This window comes from Tigriopus californicus, chromosome 10 (genome assembly GCF_007210705.1).
Source record: "Tigriopus californicus strain San Diego chromosome 10, Tcal_SD_v2.1, whole genome shotgun sequence".
Taxonomy (NCBI): Eukaryota; Metazoa; Arthropoda; class Copepoda; order Harpacticoida; family Harpacticidae; genus Tigriopus; species Tigriopus californicus.
In genome coordinates, this window is record NC_081449.1 from 10,453,360 (window position 1) to 10,469,882 (window position 16,523).

General features: G+C 41.5%; 2 protein-coding genes across 8 annotated transcripts; one reads left to right on the plus strand and one right to left on the minus strand.

Annotated features, from left to right (window-relative positions):
* Window positions 1-343: 343 nt before the first annotated feature.
* LOC131887724 (extended synaptotagmin-3-like) lies at window positions 344-5,489 on the plus strand. 7 transcript variants are annotated; one of them, XM_059236389.1, is made up of 3 exons: window positions 344-482; window positions 2,343-3,098; window positions 3,171-5,489. In XM_059236389.1, the coding sequence occupies exons 2-3, from the start codon at window positions 2,491-2,493 to the stop codon at window positions 5,356-5,358; spliced, it is 2,796 nt and encodes a 931-aa protein (XP_059092372.1). In that variant the 5' UTR covers window positions 344-482; window positions 2,343-2,490; the 3' UTR covers window positions 5,359-5,489. The 7 variants fall into 7 exon arrangements, with proteins under 7 accessions (XP_059092372.1, XP_059092376.1, XP_059092375.1 ...); XM_059236393.1 differs by lacking the exon at window positions 344-482 and adding an exon at window positions 510-524; XM_059236392.1 differs by lacking the exon at window positions 344-482 and adding an exon at window positions 555-679.
* LOC131887734 (histone-lysine N-methyltransferase SETD7-like) lies at window positions 5,363-7,189 on the minus strand. Its single transcript, XM_059236403.1, has 2 exons — window positions 6,510-7,189; window positions 5,363-6,453 (listed from the first exon to the last, which is right to left on the minus strand). The coding sequence occupies exons 1-2, from the start codon at window positions 6,900-6,902 to the stop codon at window positions 5,482-5,484; spliced, it is 1,365 nt and encodes a 454-aa protein (XP_059092386.1). The 5' UTR covers window positions 6,903-7,189; the 3' UTR covers window positions 5,363-5,481.
* Between the last annotated feature and the right edge of the window lie 9,334 nt (window positions 7,190-16,523).

Below are 16,523 nucleotides of genomic sequence, written 5' to 3' on the forward strand. Positions count from 1 at the left end.
CAAGGAACAACAAACAAGTCAGGCTTTGGCTGGGAAAACAACAATAGGGTGACTGACTGACCCAGTCCATGAACGGAGCCAACTCGATCGAAAACGGAGATAAAGTTTGAGAAAATACATTTTGGACGAACATAAGTCTCGATTTTAGTCTTATCGATCGATATTGGTGGGGTTTGTGCCTATGAATTTTGTTCTCCTCAATTCCATAGTGTAGAACCAACAGACCAGATTCAGAGAGTTGGTTGGCAGAAAATTAGTCACATGTTTGGAACCGGAAAGCCAATCTCCGTCAATCTAAAAACCTCACTTAGGACCTTGGACGTCCATGTTGCGAGAAAAGGAGTGCAAAGTCCAGACTTGACCCAAAATACTGAGGCGAGTTTCAAAATTACGGCCCTACCTTTGAAAGACTCAACATCAGTGTTGCTTAAAACTCGATTTGGATTTTTGTCCGCACCTCTGAACGCCTTCTCAAGCTTGAGGTGGGGTCCCTAACAGAAACCCTTCCACCTTAAAAAAAACCGGTATACGAGTGCGATACCCATTTCGATTTTTACCAAGCATTGAACATGACTGGTGATATCTCATGCAAGACCAGTAATCCCTTAAGAACATGGGACTTGGAGAGTCAGTTCTTCAAGCGACCGAAACTTTTGGAGGGTTACCTATGTTCTCAATGGTAAAATTGGGTCAATAAAAGCTTTAGGTTCAATACAATCAAGCCAATATTGCAGTGATGGAAACATTTTCGGAGGGTATCTAAGTGGCCTTTAATTTCTTTCCACTCTGTCAACAATATCTCCGCTATTTGTACACTGATGTGTTTTTCATTCTTCATGTATTATGTCGTCAGGTAATTGTGAGCTTTGCCATTGCAAGCATTGTTGTACAGCTATCATAATGAGCGCGCATCATTTTACCAATTGTAAGCCTTGTGGGATACGTCTTTACATTTGAATTCGGGAAAGCTGACTTTTTGGATTATGCACGAACTTCCATGGACTTTGATATCGTCTCGGGAAGAATATGTAGCGGTTTACACTGTCTGGGGCTAGTGATTGATTGACCTTTAGACCAACGTTAGTAGATTCAAAGTTCAAGATTGTGTATAAGCTTACCATCTCTTCTTAAAACTGTACTACACGGTGATATCAAAGTTCCAAATGTATTTATATTTCATTTGCGACATATGAATATTCGAATCTATCTCATGGCAGTAATTAAAACTAAAGTGATATGGGTTAAGATCTTCATCACAGATTTGACTTAAGGATGTTTCAATGGAGATAGTAGTGTTTGGGCAGATGTTATTTTAGACATTGAAGTAACACATTCAATGGCTATTACAATTGACCATAAAATTTGATTTTTTAGCGGTAGAATAATGTCGATAATTTTTGTTCAAAATGAACAATATCAAGAAAGATATTTTTCTCAAACATCTGGTATTCTGATGCTAAAAAGTATTGAAGTGACATTAAGTTATGAGCCGAAAGCACCCTCAAGTGGGAATATCTCTATTTTTATCAAACATAAACGAAGCGATGTGTGTAGAGTTGAGTATTCTTAAGGAAATCCTTAGTTTTTGTTAACAATCGATCGTACTGAACAACATCAAAAGTTCACTTAGTTTCAGCAAGTTGCAGGGAGAGGTAGGTGCTTATGCACCTGTTTATGGTAAATAAGATAGTGGCTCATTTGATAACACAACGGGGATTGCATTGCTCAGCTTTAAGGCATTTATCTCTATCTAACAATGCGTGGCTGAGTTGCAAACTGAGCAATCTGTAGAGTTTGATATGAACAGTCATTATGGCAACAGATTAGCTGGTGCGCTGCCTAATGGAGTATCGTTTTCCGAGACTTGTCCACCGAGGCCGTGCTTTAATGACCCTTAACGGCTTGCCCTCACCAAGTGGGTTAAGATGACAGACATACTCTGGACACAAGATAGACGAAACGAGTGAGCCATAACTCATCAGCACTGTGCCTCATGCCTTTCGTTCCAAGTGTTTGACATCTCATTTGTGTGTGGGTTATTTTCTTGGGATCCTAACTAACTACAACGACACCTGGATTGCATTTAAAATACGTGTACAGAGGGTATACAAGTGTTTTCAATACAGTCCTTGACTCAGCCTAGCTTTCTCTTTAGACTGGAAAAGTGTTAAGAGAAGAAAAAAGAATTAAGAACAATGTGAACGGTGAACGAATGGAGAGGTGATATTAAAAATTGTTGCCAAAGCATTCATGATTAAGTTGAATTTTACGCTCCTGCCCTCTTTAACGCACCAATTTTGTTTGTTATATAATTAGTAACATATATTCTTATCTCTGAACAGAAGTTGGGCCATGGAGTCAAGTCTTAAGCGTGAGATAGCTGATTCACTTCCCTGCCCTCACCTATAGACGACTTCCCTAGTTTTTTCCTGGTGCCCGTGGTGAGCCGTGACTTGGGAAGAACCGAGTAACAATTGATAGAAGAACGATATGATGCTCCCATACGCCCTCCGTATTTTGCTATTGACCCTGAAGCATTCATTACCTTGGTTCATGGTTTACTTGTACGGATACTTGAATGGGAATGTCTGGTTGTTTCTACTCTGCTCTCTGTTCTTTTACTCGACCCGAGATTGGACTTTTCGGAGGAAAATACGAGAAAAGATAAATACCGCGACTTCTGCTTTGGAACTCTCTGTGCTCAATGTCGCTTCGGAGCACGACCTTCCTGCTTGGGTTCGTCATCCGGATGCTCATAGGTCAGAATGGTCCAATGTCATCTTAAAACGGTTGTGGCCACACTTGGAAGCCTTTTTGAACGTGTCCTTTCAAAATCTGGAAAAGGATCCGGGATTGCAAGAAAAGCTCGGTCCACTCCGGATCAAAATGATTCGATTCCCAGATTTCTCGTTGGGCAAGATTCCTCCGAAAATTGGAGGGATCAAAGTTCACCAAGCCGTCCACCGAGATGAAATTATCATAGATGTCAGCCTTCATTATCGAGGAGATCTCCGGCTGAATTTTGATATCGTTCTCAAAGATCTATCTTCGCCCTTAAGATCTTCGATTAACAATTTCAGTTTTAACGGAACTTTAAGGTAATTATTTGAGACCACTTTATTTATCATTGGGAGTGAAATTACGAGCATTTTTGTTGGTTTCCTCCCTAGAATACATTTGACGCCACTGCTGAAGGATGTGCCTTTTGTTGGAGGGTTGAAGATTATGTTCCTTCAAGCTCCGGAGATTGATTTCGATCTAGGAGGCATGGCTACTAGTCTGGACATGCCAGGTATTGGTCTTTTCTTGCGCCACGTCATTCAAGATCAACTGGAGCATACCATTGTCATGCCGCACGCCATCCACGTTTCAATGCTTGATCCGGAAAGACTCGCGATGCTTTCCGCGATTAAAGCCGAATCACAAAAGGGGCTCTTGTTACCAGCTGGAGTGCTGACAGTGAATATTATTGAAGGAAAAGGATTAGTGAACAAGGACAAAGCTTTCCTGGGTCAGGGCAAGTCTGATCCATATGCAAAGTTACGAATTGTGGCCGATGGAATGGCACACGTGTTTAAAACTGAAGTCGTCCCGGATAATCTTCATCCGGTTTGGAACCATGTTGTTGATATGCCAGTGGATGATCCTGAGACTCTAGATAACCTTCAGATTGAAATTTGGGATGAGGACAGAGGAAGCAAAGACGATTTCATGGGGAAATGCACCATCCCAGTGAAGGTTCTCCGCACTGCAATTACGAGCCGTCAAGCCCAAGATGTGTGGAAAGAATTGGAGGAAGTCAAGAAGGGATCCCTCCATACAGAAGTCAGCTGGTCAGAACTGAATTTGAATCGGAATGACTCCGAGGATGATTTCCATAAGGGCGTCGTGACTATTCTTGTGGATTCTTGTAGTAGTCTATTGGGCGGAAGAACTGGTCTCAAGTTGCCTAATCCTTTAGTGGTAGCAGAGTTATGTTCCATTACTCAATCGACAGAAACTGTAATCGGCTCCGTCAACCCTGTCTTCTCACATCGAATGAACTTTCTGGTCCGAGATCCAACATCAGATACCCTCAAGATCACCGTTAAAGACGACAAGAGAGATGAGGATCTGGGATCCATCAGAATCCACCTATCCGACCTTTTGGGCCAAGCTGACCTCAGTTTTGTCAACCAGAAATACACACTGACCTCCCGTCTGGCGAAGGGTGGCAAATCACCAGTTGTGACTCTCTCCTTGATGTTCCGATATATTCATCGACCCACCACTAGTAGTTTTGGGGTGCACAAGAGTCTCCGTGAGTTGCATAAGATCATGGCAACCACTCTCAAGCCTGTTGCAGCCGTGGGAGTTGTAGATCATTCTATTCGAGAGGTTCAAAAACCGGTAAAAATTGCCCATCGAGGACCGATCCACTCGGATCCGACCTTGGCTGAAGATGGAGATAGTTTAACTTTTATGGACGATACGGAAACAGCATCCACAACGTCGAGCACCGCAACTGCCGATACAAAAGAGAATCACAACAACATTAGTGCAATCACAAATAACAACAACAACAACAATTATAATAATAATATTGCTTCTCCTGAAGCCCTGGACGAAAAGAAAACTGATCTCAAGAGGCAACTTGAAGAGTCATACCCGGTGAATAATTCAGTTGCTACAACGAATGGGCATTTGCACGATCAGCGGACAATAACACCCCAACGCAATGCATCGATTAACAGATCATATCGGAATATCAGGCCAGAAATCCATAACTTACCAAGTTCGCCTATTCGAGTAGACTCTCAACCAAAAGTATTGATCCGTTTAACCTACAACATCAGGACCAAAACGCTGACAGTTGGGATTCGCAAGGTCAAAAACCTACAACACACCAATTTCATGTCGTTGCCGAGTCCTTACGTGAAAACCTACTTGATCCAAACCGTGGGTGTGGGATGTAGTCGCCGAATTGCCCACAGCAAACGAAAGACTAGTGTTCGCAAGCAAACCGTTCATCCCAACTTTGAAGAGAGTTTTGAATATTTCATGCCCTTGTCACATATTGGGCATCGTCGAATGGAAACTATGGTGTGCAGCGATAGCAGAATTTTAGGTCGAAATTCGGTCATTGGGAGAGTCATCATTGAATTCTGGGACGTTCACCAGGCCATCTTGTCTCGGGAAAATCCCAACAAGACCGATTCCATTGTGGTGGAAGATTGGCACATTTTGAATTGCGCCAAGAGCGCTGAACCAATGGGAACCCATTCCACCTTACCCCGATCTCGAAGCACACCCACAAGCTCTACTCTTCCACGCAAGCATTCAAGCTCACTCACATCTAGTCCAAGTTTTAAGCATTAATCGATTCATCATGAACTATGCATGTTTATTTGCTGGTCGATCAAGGCCATTTTTATGTCGATAAGCGCACAATCATTTCCACTCTTTTTGCTCATTTTTACCTAGACGTGCCATAAACAAATTTTAACGAACCTCGTCCACTATTTCGTGACTCACAAATCGTTTATAACGATCATTCAGATGGTCGAGTTGCTCTTCCGAAGAATCACCGACAAACGATCGTAACGCTCCTTCGAACCACTCTGGGCAATTGTAGGGATCATATTCGTAATCCAAAAATAGCTCGTCCCCAGTTTTGATGTCTTTTGAGGTTCTTTCGCAAGGAATCACACCAAATCGTGGATGGTCAATAAACCACTCCGTGCAATTCGGTTCGAAAGAATGGTTCACTTTGTGACCTAAGGTAGCACAATAATTCTCCAAAGAGACATACTCTAACGGGATGTTCATTCTCTCGCCCGACTTAAAGTCGGCGTTCACGAATATCTTATACCCGGACGTGGACCAATCCTCTTTGGGCCCTCCTAAAACAAATGGTAATCTCACTCCGTTGTAAAATGCCACAATGGTATTTTTGGGGATGTCACGGCGCGCAAAAACCCCGTCACCAGCACCAGACACCAATGAATTCTCGCAAAGAATCCATTTCGTTTCATAAGGATCAGGGACGAGAAGGTCTTCTCCCATTGAGCTCTTGGTCGACAGGCAATAACGGGTCGGCTTGCCTCTCCGATCCACATTCAGTTGCACAACCATGATATCCCGCTCGAAGCGGTAATCGATAATTTTTCCTGGGTAACCTTCTTCCATTTTTCCGTCTTGAAACCGACCATGCCAGCATGTTTCGAAATCTGGATACACGTAGGTGATTTGTTCGCCGGTAAACTTTCCTTCCGCATTAGGCACACCAGTTAAGAATCCTCCACCTTCTCGGTACTCCCAACAGACTCCATGTGGAATTCCATGACGATGGTGTCCGATGAAAGTAATTTGTCGTCTAAATTCTCGAAACTTCTTCATGTGAATTTGTCTCACTGGTCCATGAGGCACGTCATCTTTGACGAAGCACTCGAACACGGTGGTGGCGCCATTGACCTGAAAAGTGACGCTAGTCATAACTGGGTTGGTCGTGTGAAGGTATAAGATCGTACCATTGTTGCTCTTCCATTTAAGCATCCGTCTCTGTAAGTACCTATCAATCGGGAAATGTCTCGCCGGGGGCTGGTTATGACCACGTCACCACTTGGTTTTCCGTTATCAAACCATCCGTTCAATTCATCTCCGTTTTCATGAAAAAGTCTCCCTGAGCCTTGACGCAATCCTTTGTCGTTCAATTGGCCTTTGTAAGTGACGTTTTTATTTGAACAATGACCCGAAGACGGAGAAACGTTGTCGAAGAATCCATGCCATGGATTTATGGACGAAGAGTGGTTATCGAGTAGATGTTCCTCATCTTCTTTCCGATTTGGAAACGGGTCCACTAACGGATCACCCACTTTCATGAACCAATCCCGAAGCGTAGAGGCAACAGCGCTTGTCTCCATATTCTATGGAGTTGCCCACTGGAAGAAACTCAAAGAGAAACGCCCAACATTGACTCAATCGAGCCTGGAAATGATCGTTGAAGCACATTGTTTTCCTCCTGTGCCTCTTTTCGTTCTTCGTGAGACCTCGGGCAAGGCCAAGGCTGTCCTCTTTCCTGCCCTCGTTTCGAGATTGTCCAGTCACTCCATGCAGGACTTGGACACGCTTCGAGGACAAGAAAATGAAGTGACCCTGAAAGTCATTTTCCCCTGCGTCCACATGAAGGCAAATTCGAGGATGTCTAAATGTTACTGTTTGATGAGGGAATCTGAGCATCTTCGCAGGAAAGACAAACACATGTTCTCCCGTTAATAGATGATCACAGTGGCCCCAAATGTGATTAGAAGTAAAACGTTCCTGTTGCAACAAGAAGTAAAGATTGAAGAACAATCCAGAATTAGGACAATTTTGGGTTTCAAGTTTAGTTTTGCATTTAAGATTAGTTTCAAAAAACCTCATACATCTGGTCACAAAAAAACACGTAACGGAAATATTGTTCCTGGTTTTTTTTCTCGCCAAACAGCTACATTGAGAACTTTCAGAACAACTCATCACGCCAAGCTCCAAAAAAAAATATGACCCGTGTTTGCGACTTTACCATTGACCTAGTAAATGATGTTGAGAGGTTCAGGGAAACCTAAGGTCTTTTGTTATCTGTTGGTAGGGACAAGGCCAGCTGAGAGAGTCTTCAGAGGGCTCAGCCAGGAGGACTTCGTGGGGCCTGCACGTTCATGGGGTGCTTAGAGGGCTGCAAAAATCCAGCTATTTTACTGGTGACTATCATGTGACTCGTCCGGTTATAAGAATAAACCTAAGTAAGAAAAATTATCGTTTCTCGAACATTGATTCCTTGTCTGAACCTTGTAATTTGAAGATGATAACTATTGTAGCAGAGTTTACCAACTAGGGTACACAAAATTGGTATGTATATTGATTTCAATGAGTGACAGGTTTTCAATAATTACGTAGAACACACCCCAGCTGAGACATCAAGTTTTGGGAAGTACATTTATGCATTGAATTGAATATTCTACTATACTCAACTAGCTCCGTTAAACGCCTGAACAACTGATCTCTGTGAAGAAAAGTCAGTAAAGAAAGAATTCAAGGAAACGTCAAGGTGTTATTTGATGTTTATGGTCTGTTTTTGACTTCACCTCGTGTGTACGTGCAAAGTATGATGGTCTAAAAAAGACATCATTTTTTCTAAGAAAATATCCTTTGACTTAATAACCACTTCCTTTTATAGATTAGTGTTTGTTGTGTTTTGTCTCTTGGGTTGATTTAAGCCACTGTGCAAATGAGCAACGAGCTTAAGCATGGGCATGAAGGTAAGAGGGAGAGCACTTACGCCCTTGAGAGTGACTTATTTCAAGTACTAGTTGGCAATTGAATTACTGCGTTTCTACTGCTTATGTTCGTGTTCGACGTGTGTTTACGACAATAAACATGCAATTGGCGAAAAACAACGCTTTCATCATGAATTGATATCGTTGTGAGAAAACTCAAAATTCATAGCTTGGGGAGCGCCAAGTGTAGCTCTAAATTTCCTCTGCCTTTTTTGCCCCAATTAGCTGATGTTTGGGGTTATTTCCAACATGGTAGATTGATCGGGTTTGTCGTGGCAATGAGCGCTCAACGAGTGCGGTCGGAAAAGCTTTTTGGCTTTGTTGATTTACTGCCCTTCCTCGGGTCTAATGGGGTTTTCCACCAGTGATGGATTATACGCGATCGAATGGTGACAGGCCTGGTACACAGGGAGAATGAGAGATGCCCCATCCACTCGACCAAAGCCCTACCTTCATCTTCAATGAATGCTCCGTGTGGTAGTTTTAATCCTCCAAGGAAGCTACTAACATGTATTCACCATTGAGATTCATTTGCAAGGCAATGTCTTTTTTTGCTTTCGCCAAGCTCTTTGAGTCGAGAGCTTAAAAATGGGATTTGAAGTAAAAAGAAGTGTGGTTGTCAATCAAGGAGTAAGTCTTCCGTAAGAACATGGAACACGGATGAGGAGGCCAAAGAGGTCCTTTCATGCCATGCCTGTCACTCACCACCTTGCTAAGAAAGACGATGACGACGATGACGTGGACCGCGATCGCTATGAATGCGAATGCGGTGATGATGCTTCAGCTCGGAGAGAGGGTGTAGTAGGGTAGGGTAGCAGGAGAATATCCTCCTAAAAGATGGTGGCCTCTTCTCTGATCTTCATTGGGTTGTATTGGGAAAATCCCTCATCTTAGAGAAGTACGTAGAGAAAAGTGTTTCTAAATTGTTTGATTTTTCCTTCAATCAAATAACCAAATCAAATAATTCAATAGAATCAGTAACTATTGTAAGTATCTGTTATTAGCCAAAAACATCAAACTAAGTTTTTCAGTATGTTGGATAGTGAACCAGGTATGTACACGTATTCATCTCAGACGCTGATTTATTTCTTCCAATGAAGCACGTCAAACTTTCTAAACCAATGTGATGATTTGTGTCTACAAGTTGAATAAATTTCAAAAGTCTTTGCAAATTGGTTTGAATGTTTTGCATTCGCCATGTCAAAAAAGTCAAGATTGGTATATATGAAATAGTAAGCTTAATATGAACATATTCAATATATGAAATATTTAAACTTGTGAATAACATTTAGAGTAATCTGAATACTTTCTTAGGACATTGAACATTTTCAAAATGTCCGTCTGTAGGCCTGGCTAAAACTTTCTAAGGCTAAGAGGTATGTTTTTTTTTCGTTATCTATGAATTACAATGCCCAACGTTTGCGACATCATACTGTAGTAAAATTTCTTTTGTTAATCAGCGACTTGTCTTTCAAGAATAAGAATGATTTTTTTAATATTGAAATTTACATCAGCATAAGTCACTAGTTATGGCATCTTTTGACAAAGATACATCAGATTAAAATAGTCCGAAAAGAAGAATATTTAGAAAGACATCTCACATATTAATGTTTATTGGTACAACTATTCACATTCTCACTTATGTTTTGAAGAAATGCTGGATCTTTTCAATAATTTGGTTTCAAAAAATCAAATGAAAAACGAATAGTTTGGTTTTTCTCAATCTTATATTATTTGATTTGGAAACACTAGTGAAGAGACGTTGTGGTCCTTGTCGACGGCAAGGAAGAGAACAGTTTCCAAACTCAGAGCAATGATAGAGATGAGAGAAGCGCGAGGGTGAACCATCCTAGGCAGCTAGCCCGGCCAACTAAGGCTGGAGAATGGTAGCCACCGTAGTGGGAAAGCGTGAAGCACTCACAGCAAATGGAGGGGGATTTCTGGCAATCTCACTGTCAATAACTTCAAAGGGAAACTTTTCTAATGTTCCATTGCATCGTCTTCGTTCTCACCTTGTTGGCAGAGATTTGCTTCCTCTCACCCACTCACTCAATCCCTCTCTCTCTCTCTCCCTTTATTGATCGTGTTGGGGACTTTGAAGACATAGATCATTGCTTATCCACATGGACCACTGTCCATGCTAGATTATGTGTTCTAAGATTATATTTTTAAACGGCTCTATTTGAGTCTTGGGTCCAAGTGAGTGACATCATCATGTTCTCATTCGACACCTGCGTCGCCAAGGCAAAGCTAGCGACAAATTTTTGGCATTCCTTTGCGACTTGTTGGGATCGGGAACAATTCCCCGGGCGACCAAAATTCTTAACAATCAACAACTGAAGTTCTCCGTGGGAACCCTTATGTTTGTGTCTTCATTGTTATAATCCTGAGAGATTCCTCGTCATTGTCGTCATCTGATGTTCTACCTATTTTGTTCGAAAGTAGAAAAGGGCAGAAGTCCTATTTGATTACCCATTGCATGTCATTAGATCGAGAACCATTAGGAACAGCGCTAAAGAGGAGATGATGCATTTCGGGCGTAACAGCTTTGTTATGGGTTGGTTTCCCGATGGTTTGCCAGCCAGGTTGCTAGCCGAGTACATCTTGATCACGTTATAGAACAAAGATGAATGGAACTGGAAACCAAACATCTTTATCAGGTTCCATTTACTGTCAGTTCTTTCTAGAGAGACTGAGAGGATCTGTTTTCACTATGTCCGAAATGGTTGCTTTGGTTGAGAATGAGTCATCGAAAGGAGAGGCGGTGAACGGGCCCCTTCCATTTCGTTCCAACATGTAAATCATCAATAATTTTGAAAGAAATGTTATGGGTTCATTTGGTGAAGAAAACATCTTTAGTGTTCAGCCGAATTATCATACCCTTTTTATATCAGCTTTCGCCAAGAAAGATTAGGCTAAGATAACTTCACACTTCAATGGGAAAATGCTGAAATTACTACAAATTCGTGATCCATTCCATTTCTGAGGGTCCACAAAAGGCCGAGTAGACTGTAAATGCACGTCGAGAACGCCTCCTTAACAAGTCCCTTGGCAAAAAATGAGCATCGCCCGGAAATGAAGGCAATCTATTTCTGCTTCTTCTTCCATGGCTTCGCTCTGCAGATCTGGTTTTTCTCCCAAACTCGAGCCACCAACCAACGGCTCAACGAAGAAAAAGACAGAGAGAGAGAAAGGGAACGAATGGCGTCAAGTCTCTCGGTTCCACGGAAAGTGCGACGTACATCCGTACTGTACATCGTATATCGTGAAGAGCGGATGCAAGCAAGTAAAAGCCAAAGGAACTTGGGACTGAGAGGAACAGCGTGCCTAAGAAATACTACCACAGCGTGCTTCTCTACTACTCCTAGGAGGGCGACCACTGGTTAATATTTTAATTGGGACACTACAAATTTTATATATTTTAACTTTGGGAACAAATGGATAAACCAGTGCCTGCCATTGCAATTTATGGAAATCATTGGTTGATCTCTCTTATACAGAAACTTCGCGGGTTTTCCCACAGTGTTTAGTCTAGCATCGACTAGCGCTTCCGGAATGGTCCAAATCCCTTTTTGGACCGAGCAGCCTTCTAGTCTAGTCCCAACTATTTGGTTTCGAGTAATGCACAGGGGTACCACGTCTCTTTTACGATCTTTATCTTTACTGCCTTTTCCTTGGACCATTTTTTGAAAGCTTCCTTTGCCATTGCCAGGCTTCCTTGGGTGCCGCTCCATAGTTGATGTTTAATTTTGCATGTGGTCTTCACTTTCTTCCAATAACGTGATCTTTTGAGGCAGACTCGAAATCTTGAAAATTGCTCCCTTGGTCGCTCGATTGGAGAGTTGCAGTCCATTCCACGAATGAATTGGGAACAAAACGTAAAGGAAACGATCGAGGCAGTCAGGGGGAAGAGACAATCCTTTGGTGAAGAATTGAGAGGGGGACAAAACTTGGAGAGCTTGGGAATATCATTTTCTGACTTTCGTCATTTTTCCCTCACGAGAGAGGATTTGCGTTGTCAGCAAGTCGGCTTTTCGTGGATGGATGGGATGGATTCTACCCTCTTTCCCCTCTCCGTTGGGAGGGCGGGAATTTCATTTGGGAGAGTACCACTACTACCACTGTTACTCGGATTATGATGAAAACTAATTAGAAGAAACTTAGGATTAAAACTTCAGGGACCGTCGACCAGGAGGCAATGGAGCACAAAGCCGACTGAGCGGACAAAATCCCAGGGAACAACCGATTCCCGTCCGTTTTTGCATGTTTTTAAATCAGCTTGGTTCAAAAGAGCCAAAATTCTTGAAAATTAAGTTTGATTTGATGAAAATTAAGGCGCACTTTATTCGGATTTAGATGGTTTGAACTTAAGAGTATGTATTTACTAGAATGGTACGAGTTCCATCCGAACCTGCAACTGCCTATTTTATGTATTGAGAGTCAGTCACCTTATTGCAATAAAATCCCCTTTTCAAAATCCGGTGAAACAAGTTGGAGAGGCCACTTAAGGGATCTCAAAAACTTTTGAAGTATTTGTCCAGTACTAGTCATTAGCTAACGACGTTAGGATTATGTTCGTTAACAGAGGTCTCAATCCTCTATCGATTTACAATGCTGTTTTGGTGCATTTGAAACAAATTTGGACATTGGAAATAAACCAAATAATGTAGTGGAACTGAGCATGGAGCACTCACGACTTTAAACCCGGTTCCAACAACAGAAATCACTTTTGCATAAGTATCCCTATTTGTAAGTACAAATGAGGATTGCCAACCAAGAACCAACGGCGAGCCAAGAGCATCACGAGCATTACAATGCTCTTCTCAACCCCCTCAATTCTGAGAGTGGATTGGGTGAATGGCTTGGCTTGATCCGACTACAAGGGAATAAATATACCACATCGCTTTAAAGGCTGGCTCAGAGGAGCCAAGCAACGATCGTAAGAGCTGAAAGCTGACTGGAGAAGAACCTTCTCACAACATTTCAGTTGTTCCACAAGAGCACTACTGAACTAGAGCCGAGGAAAAGAGGGAACAAGGAAATTCCTACTTTACCATTACAAGGGCAATAACCAAGGAAAGAAGCGAAGTTTAAGAGTAACATTGATTCCCCCCCCCCCACACACACACATACCGTCCTACTCAGGCACATACACACACACTATCGCTCCCTCTCAATGAATAGTATTTATTTGAGACATGGCAAGAATAGAAGGGGTGAGGTAGAGACCAGCAGGAACCTATTTGAATTCATGGCCATATGGCCTTTCCATGCACTGGCTTGCTTGTCGCATTCTCAAATTTAGCCACACTGAAAGATGGTTGGTGCAAGCAAGAGCTACTAATTGTGTTGATGAACCTGTACAAACAATATGGCAGGTCAGAAAGCTATTTAATTCTAAAGTTAATGAGCGAAAAGGACTTAAAAGGCAACGTGTTTTTTAAAGTTCTCATGTCGATTTATTGGTCATCAAATGCCGTTGAGCTTGATATGGAGCGGGTTTTAATCAAGAGTTTTATGTAGCAGACACAATGTACTAACTGTTCCTTTAGAAACGCCTCATCAACTCTCTTTCATTGGTTTTTAAACATAATAGACGAGTTCAGTGGTATGAAATGTTTTCGTTTCGATGTTAGTCCATCTTCAACGATTTTCTATTGAAAAAACAAATCGTTAGATTACAACACAAAGCTCAAGACCGAGACGAATCTTTAAAAGTTATAAAGATATAAAGGATTTGAGCATTAAATATCAAACAGACAAAGTTGGCCGTTTAACGTGAATAAGAAATTAACAACATTAACTTTCTTATTCAAAAATTAACAAAGCTTACTTTCTTATTAACAAGCAAAGGACATGCTACTTTTCTTTTAAGTTAACGAACTCCATAAGGCTTACTTTTCAGCTATTTTTTGTGTGTAAACTTATTGCCTGATAATCCCTAAATATTACTCGTAATTTCACTAGTTGGACATTCAAAACGATAAATGTTGATAGCTTATTCCTAGATTTCTTATTATGATGCGAAACACATATAGTTTTCTTTTTTTCTGCCTAGTAATACTTGTATAACGCATATACGCCATAAATTCTATATTCATTTCTACACCATGGCAATAATAAATCTAATCTAATCAATCTTTATTGCGAGAAGCATGTCTCATTGTAGCATGTATGTAAGGTACATGATAGTTAATACAAATAGTTTCACACATGGCGGTTCTGGGTTCAAGGGTTGGCATTCGTGGCAAATATCAACTAGAGAAGCACGGTTTGGGTGGGTGGGGGAAGACCAGTGATCGCACCCATGAACTCGAGGACAGATTATTATTAATAAGTTATCTATTTTTCCCACTAATGCCTTCTCGGATCCTCAAGGCGAAAAAAACCATTTTTAGGTTTGCCGTTTTGTTATGTTACCAATTTTGTTGGCACTTCGTAGTAGATGTTTAGGCCAAATTGACGATTTGCAATTCCGTCCCTTTTGGGTCAAAGTAACGGATTGACAATTAAAGAAATAAAGCTTCCTTATACCGACTAACGTCATCAACCCCCTGTCCAACGATTTCCACCCCAGCAGAGCACAAGTAATGATAAGCCTGTTCCTTCATGCACGCTTGATAGAGTTGTAATCCCTAAGCGTTCCAAAAACAGGGAAGTTTTCGCCCAAATATCACCTCTCTGTATTATTACAGGAGAAGTACTCTGAACTAACACATGTTTTGAGCGCTCCCAAAAAGGGGAGACGAATTTCAGCTTCGATAGAGCATTTATTTTATTGAAAACAAAAGGAAGTTGGGGACAAACCACTTCATTGTGATCAATTAAGAATAAATACTTTCAGAGGTCCTAAGAAAAGCAAATATTTAATGCAATCTACATTTTAAAGTTAAAAGACCCAATCATTAAAGGCTGTGTGAAAGGTGATCAGACTTCCTTAATTAGAAATGACGAATGATATTTAGAACCCTGTTTTGCAGTCAAAATTGTTATGCCATTCTGCTAAATCTCTTCAGATTCTTGAAATTAAAAGGATGGAATTGAAAGTGAAGTTATTTAGCAAGCTATACCAGCTTCTGGTTGCAAGTATTATCAAGGACAAATCTTGCATAGAACTCCAATGATTGGAATTTTTCATGGGTGGCTGATTTTCGTCTATTTAATTGCTCTATTTCACTTCGGTTTGATGATTAAATCCCTAAAATCAGGGATCTTGGGTTCGTCTCTTAGATTTAATGGCAAGAACGGACATAAAATCTAAGCTCTGCGGTAAGAGTTTTTTAAGCACTCGCACCTCTGAGCGAAGGCTTGGACGTTACCATGAAGGAGCATCCGCTCACCACTTTCCCAAGTGTATTTTCAAAATTTTCAAATGGAAAACGTCCGAACACCTATATCGGATGTACGAGTTTTAAAGAAAGAGGCCTCTCATCTACGTAGTGATTAGAAATGAACTGTACTTTGACCATTAGGTACGGAGAAGAATGCCCTCAAATGTCAATCTGTACTTTGAAATCAAGTGGAAGGTTGCTCGATTCACGTGCTTACAACAAAGACACACTTGGCAATGGCACGATGCCAAGATTGTCAAGATTGTCAAGATTGCAAATGGTAGAATGGGTCCATTTTCATGTTAGTCTCTCTCTCTTTCAGAATTATTGAAGGAGACACCGTGTCAGCAAATGATCACTGAACCATGAAGATATGAGAACGTATTGTAAGACCCATTATTCTTGATCAGTGAGGGAAAGGAAAAGGGGTTGTTAATCTGGTGCTGGCCATGGTCAAAACTCAGACAATTCGATTAATTCTGAACTCATTGCACACTGAAGATTGCGTCTGCTGTTGACGATGTATTGTATATCTAGTAAAGCAGCGATTAGCATCATTCTTTGGCTCGTATACCTGGTTAGACAAAGCCTTCTGTGCAGATTAAGACTTACCCTACGCATGTTTCTGCCAAGGGGACGGATGAATGGTTTTCCCCAGAATTCGTTCCAAACCAACCAAGGTGTGAGTTAGCTCAATACCCTACCTGTGTCTTTCTACAGCCAATAAGCGTCCTTCCCGTCATTTCGTTCCAGCCTTTCGTCCAACTAACGGTGAATGGCGACTTGGAGCGCGTTTCCCCGTCAAATTGGAACGAGCCCTGTCGGAATGGACGCTCCTTCGCGGCGTTTTGTTCCCTTTTTTCCCGCGAGCAATTTCGGCGCCGCCATCCAAAAAGGCTCT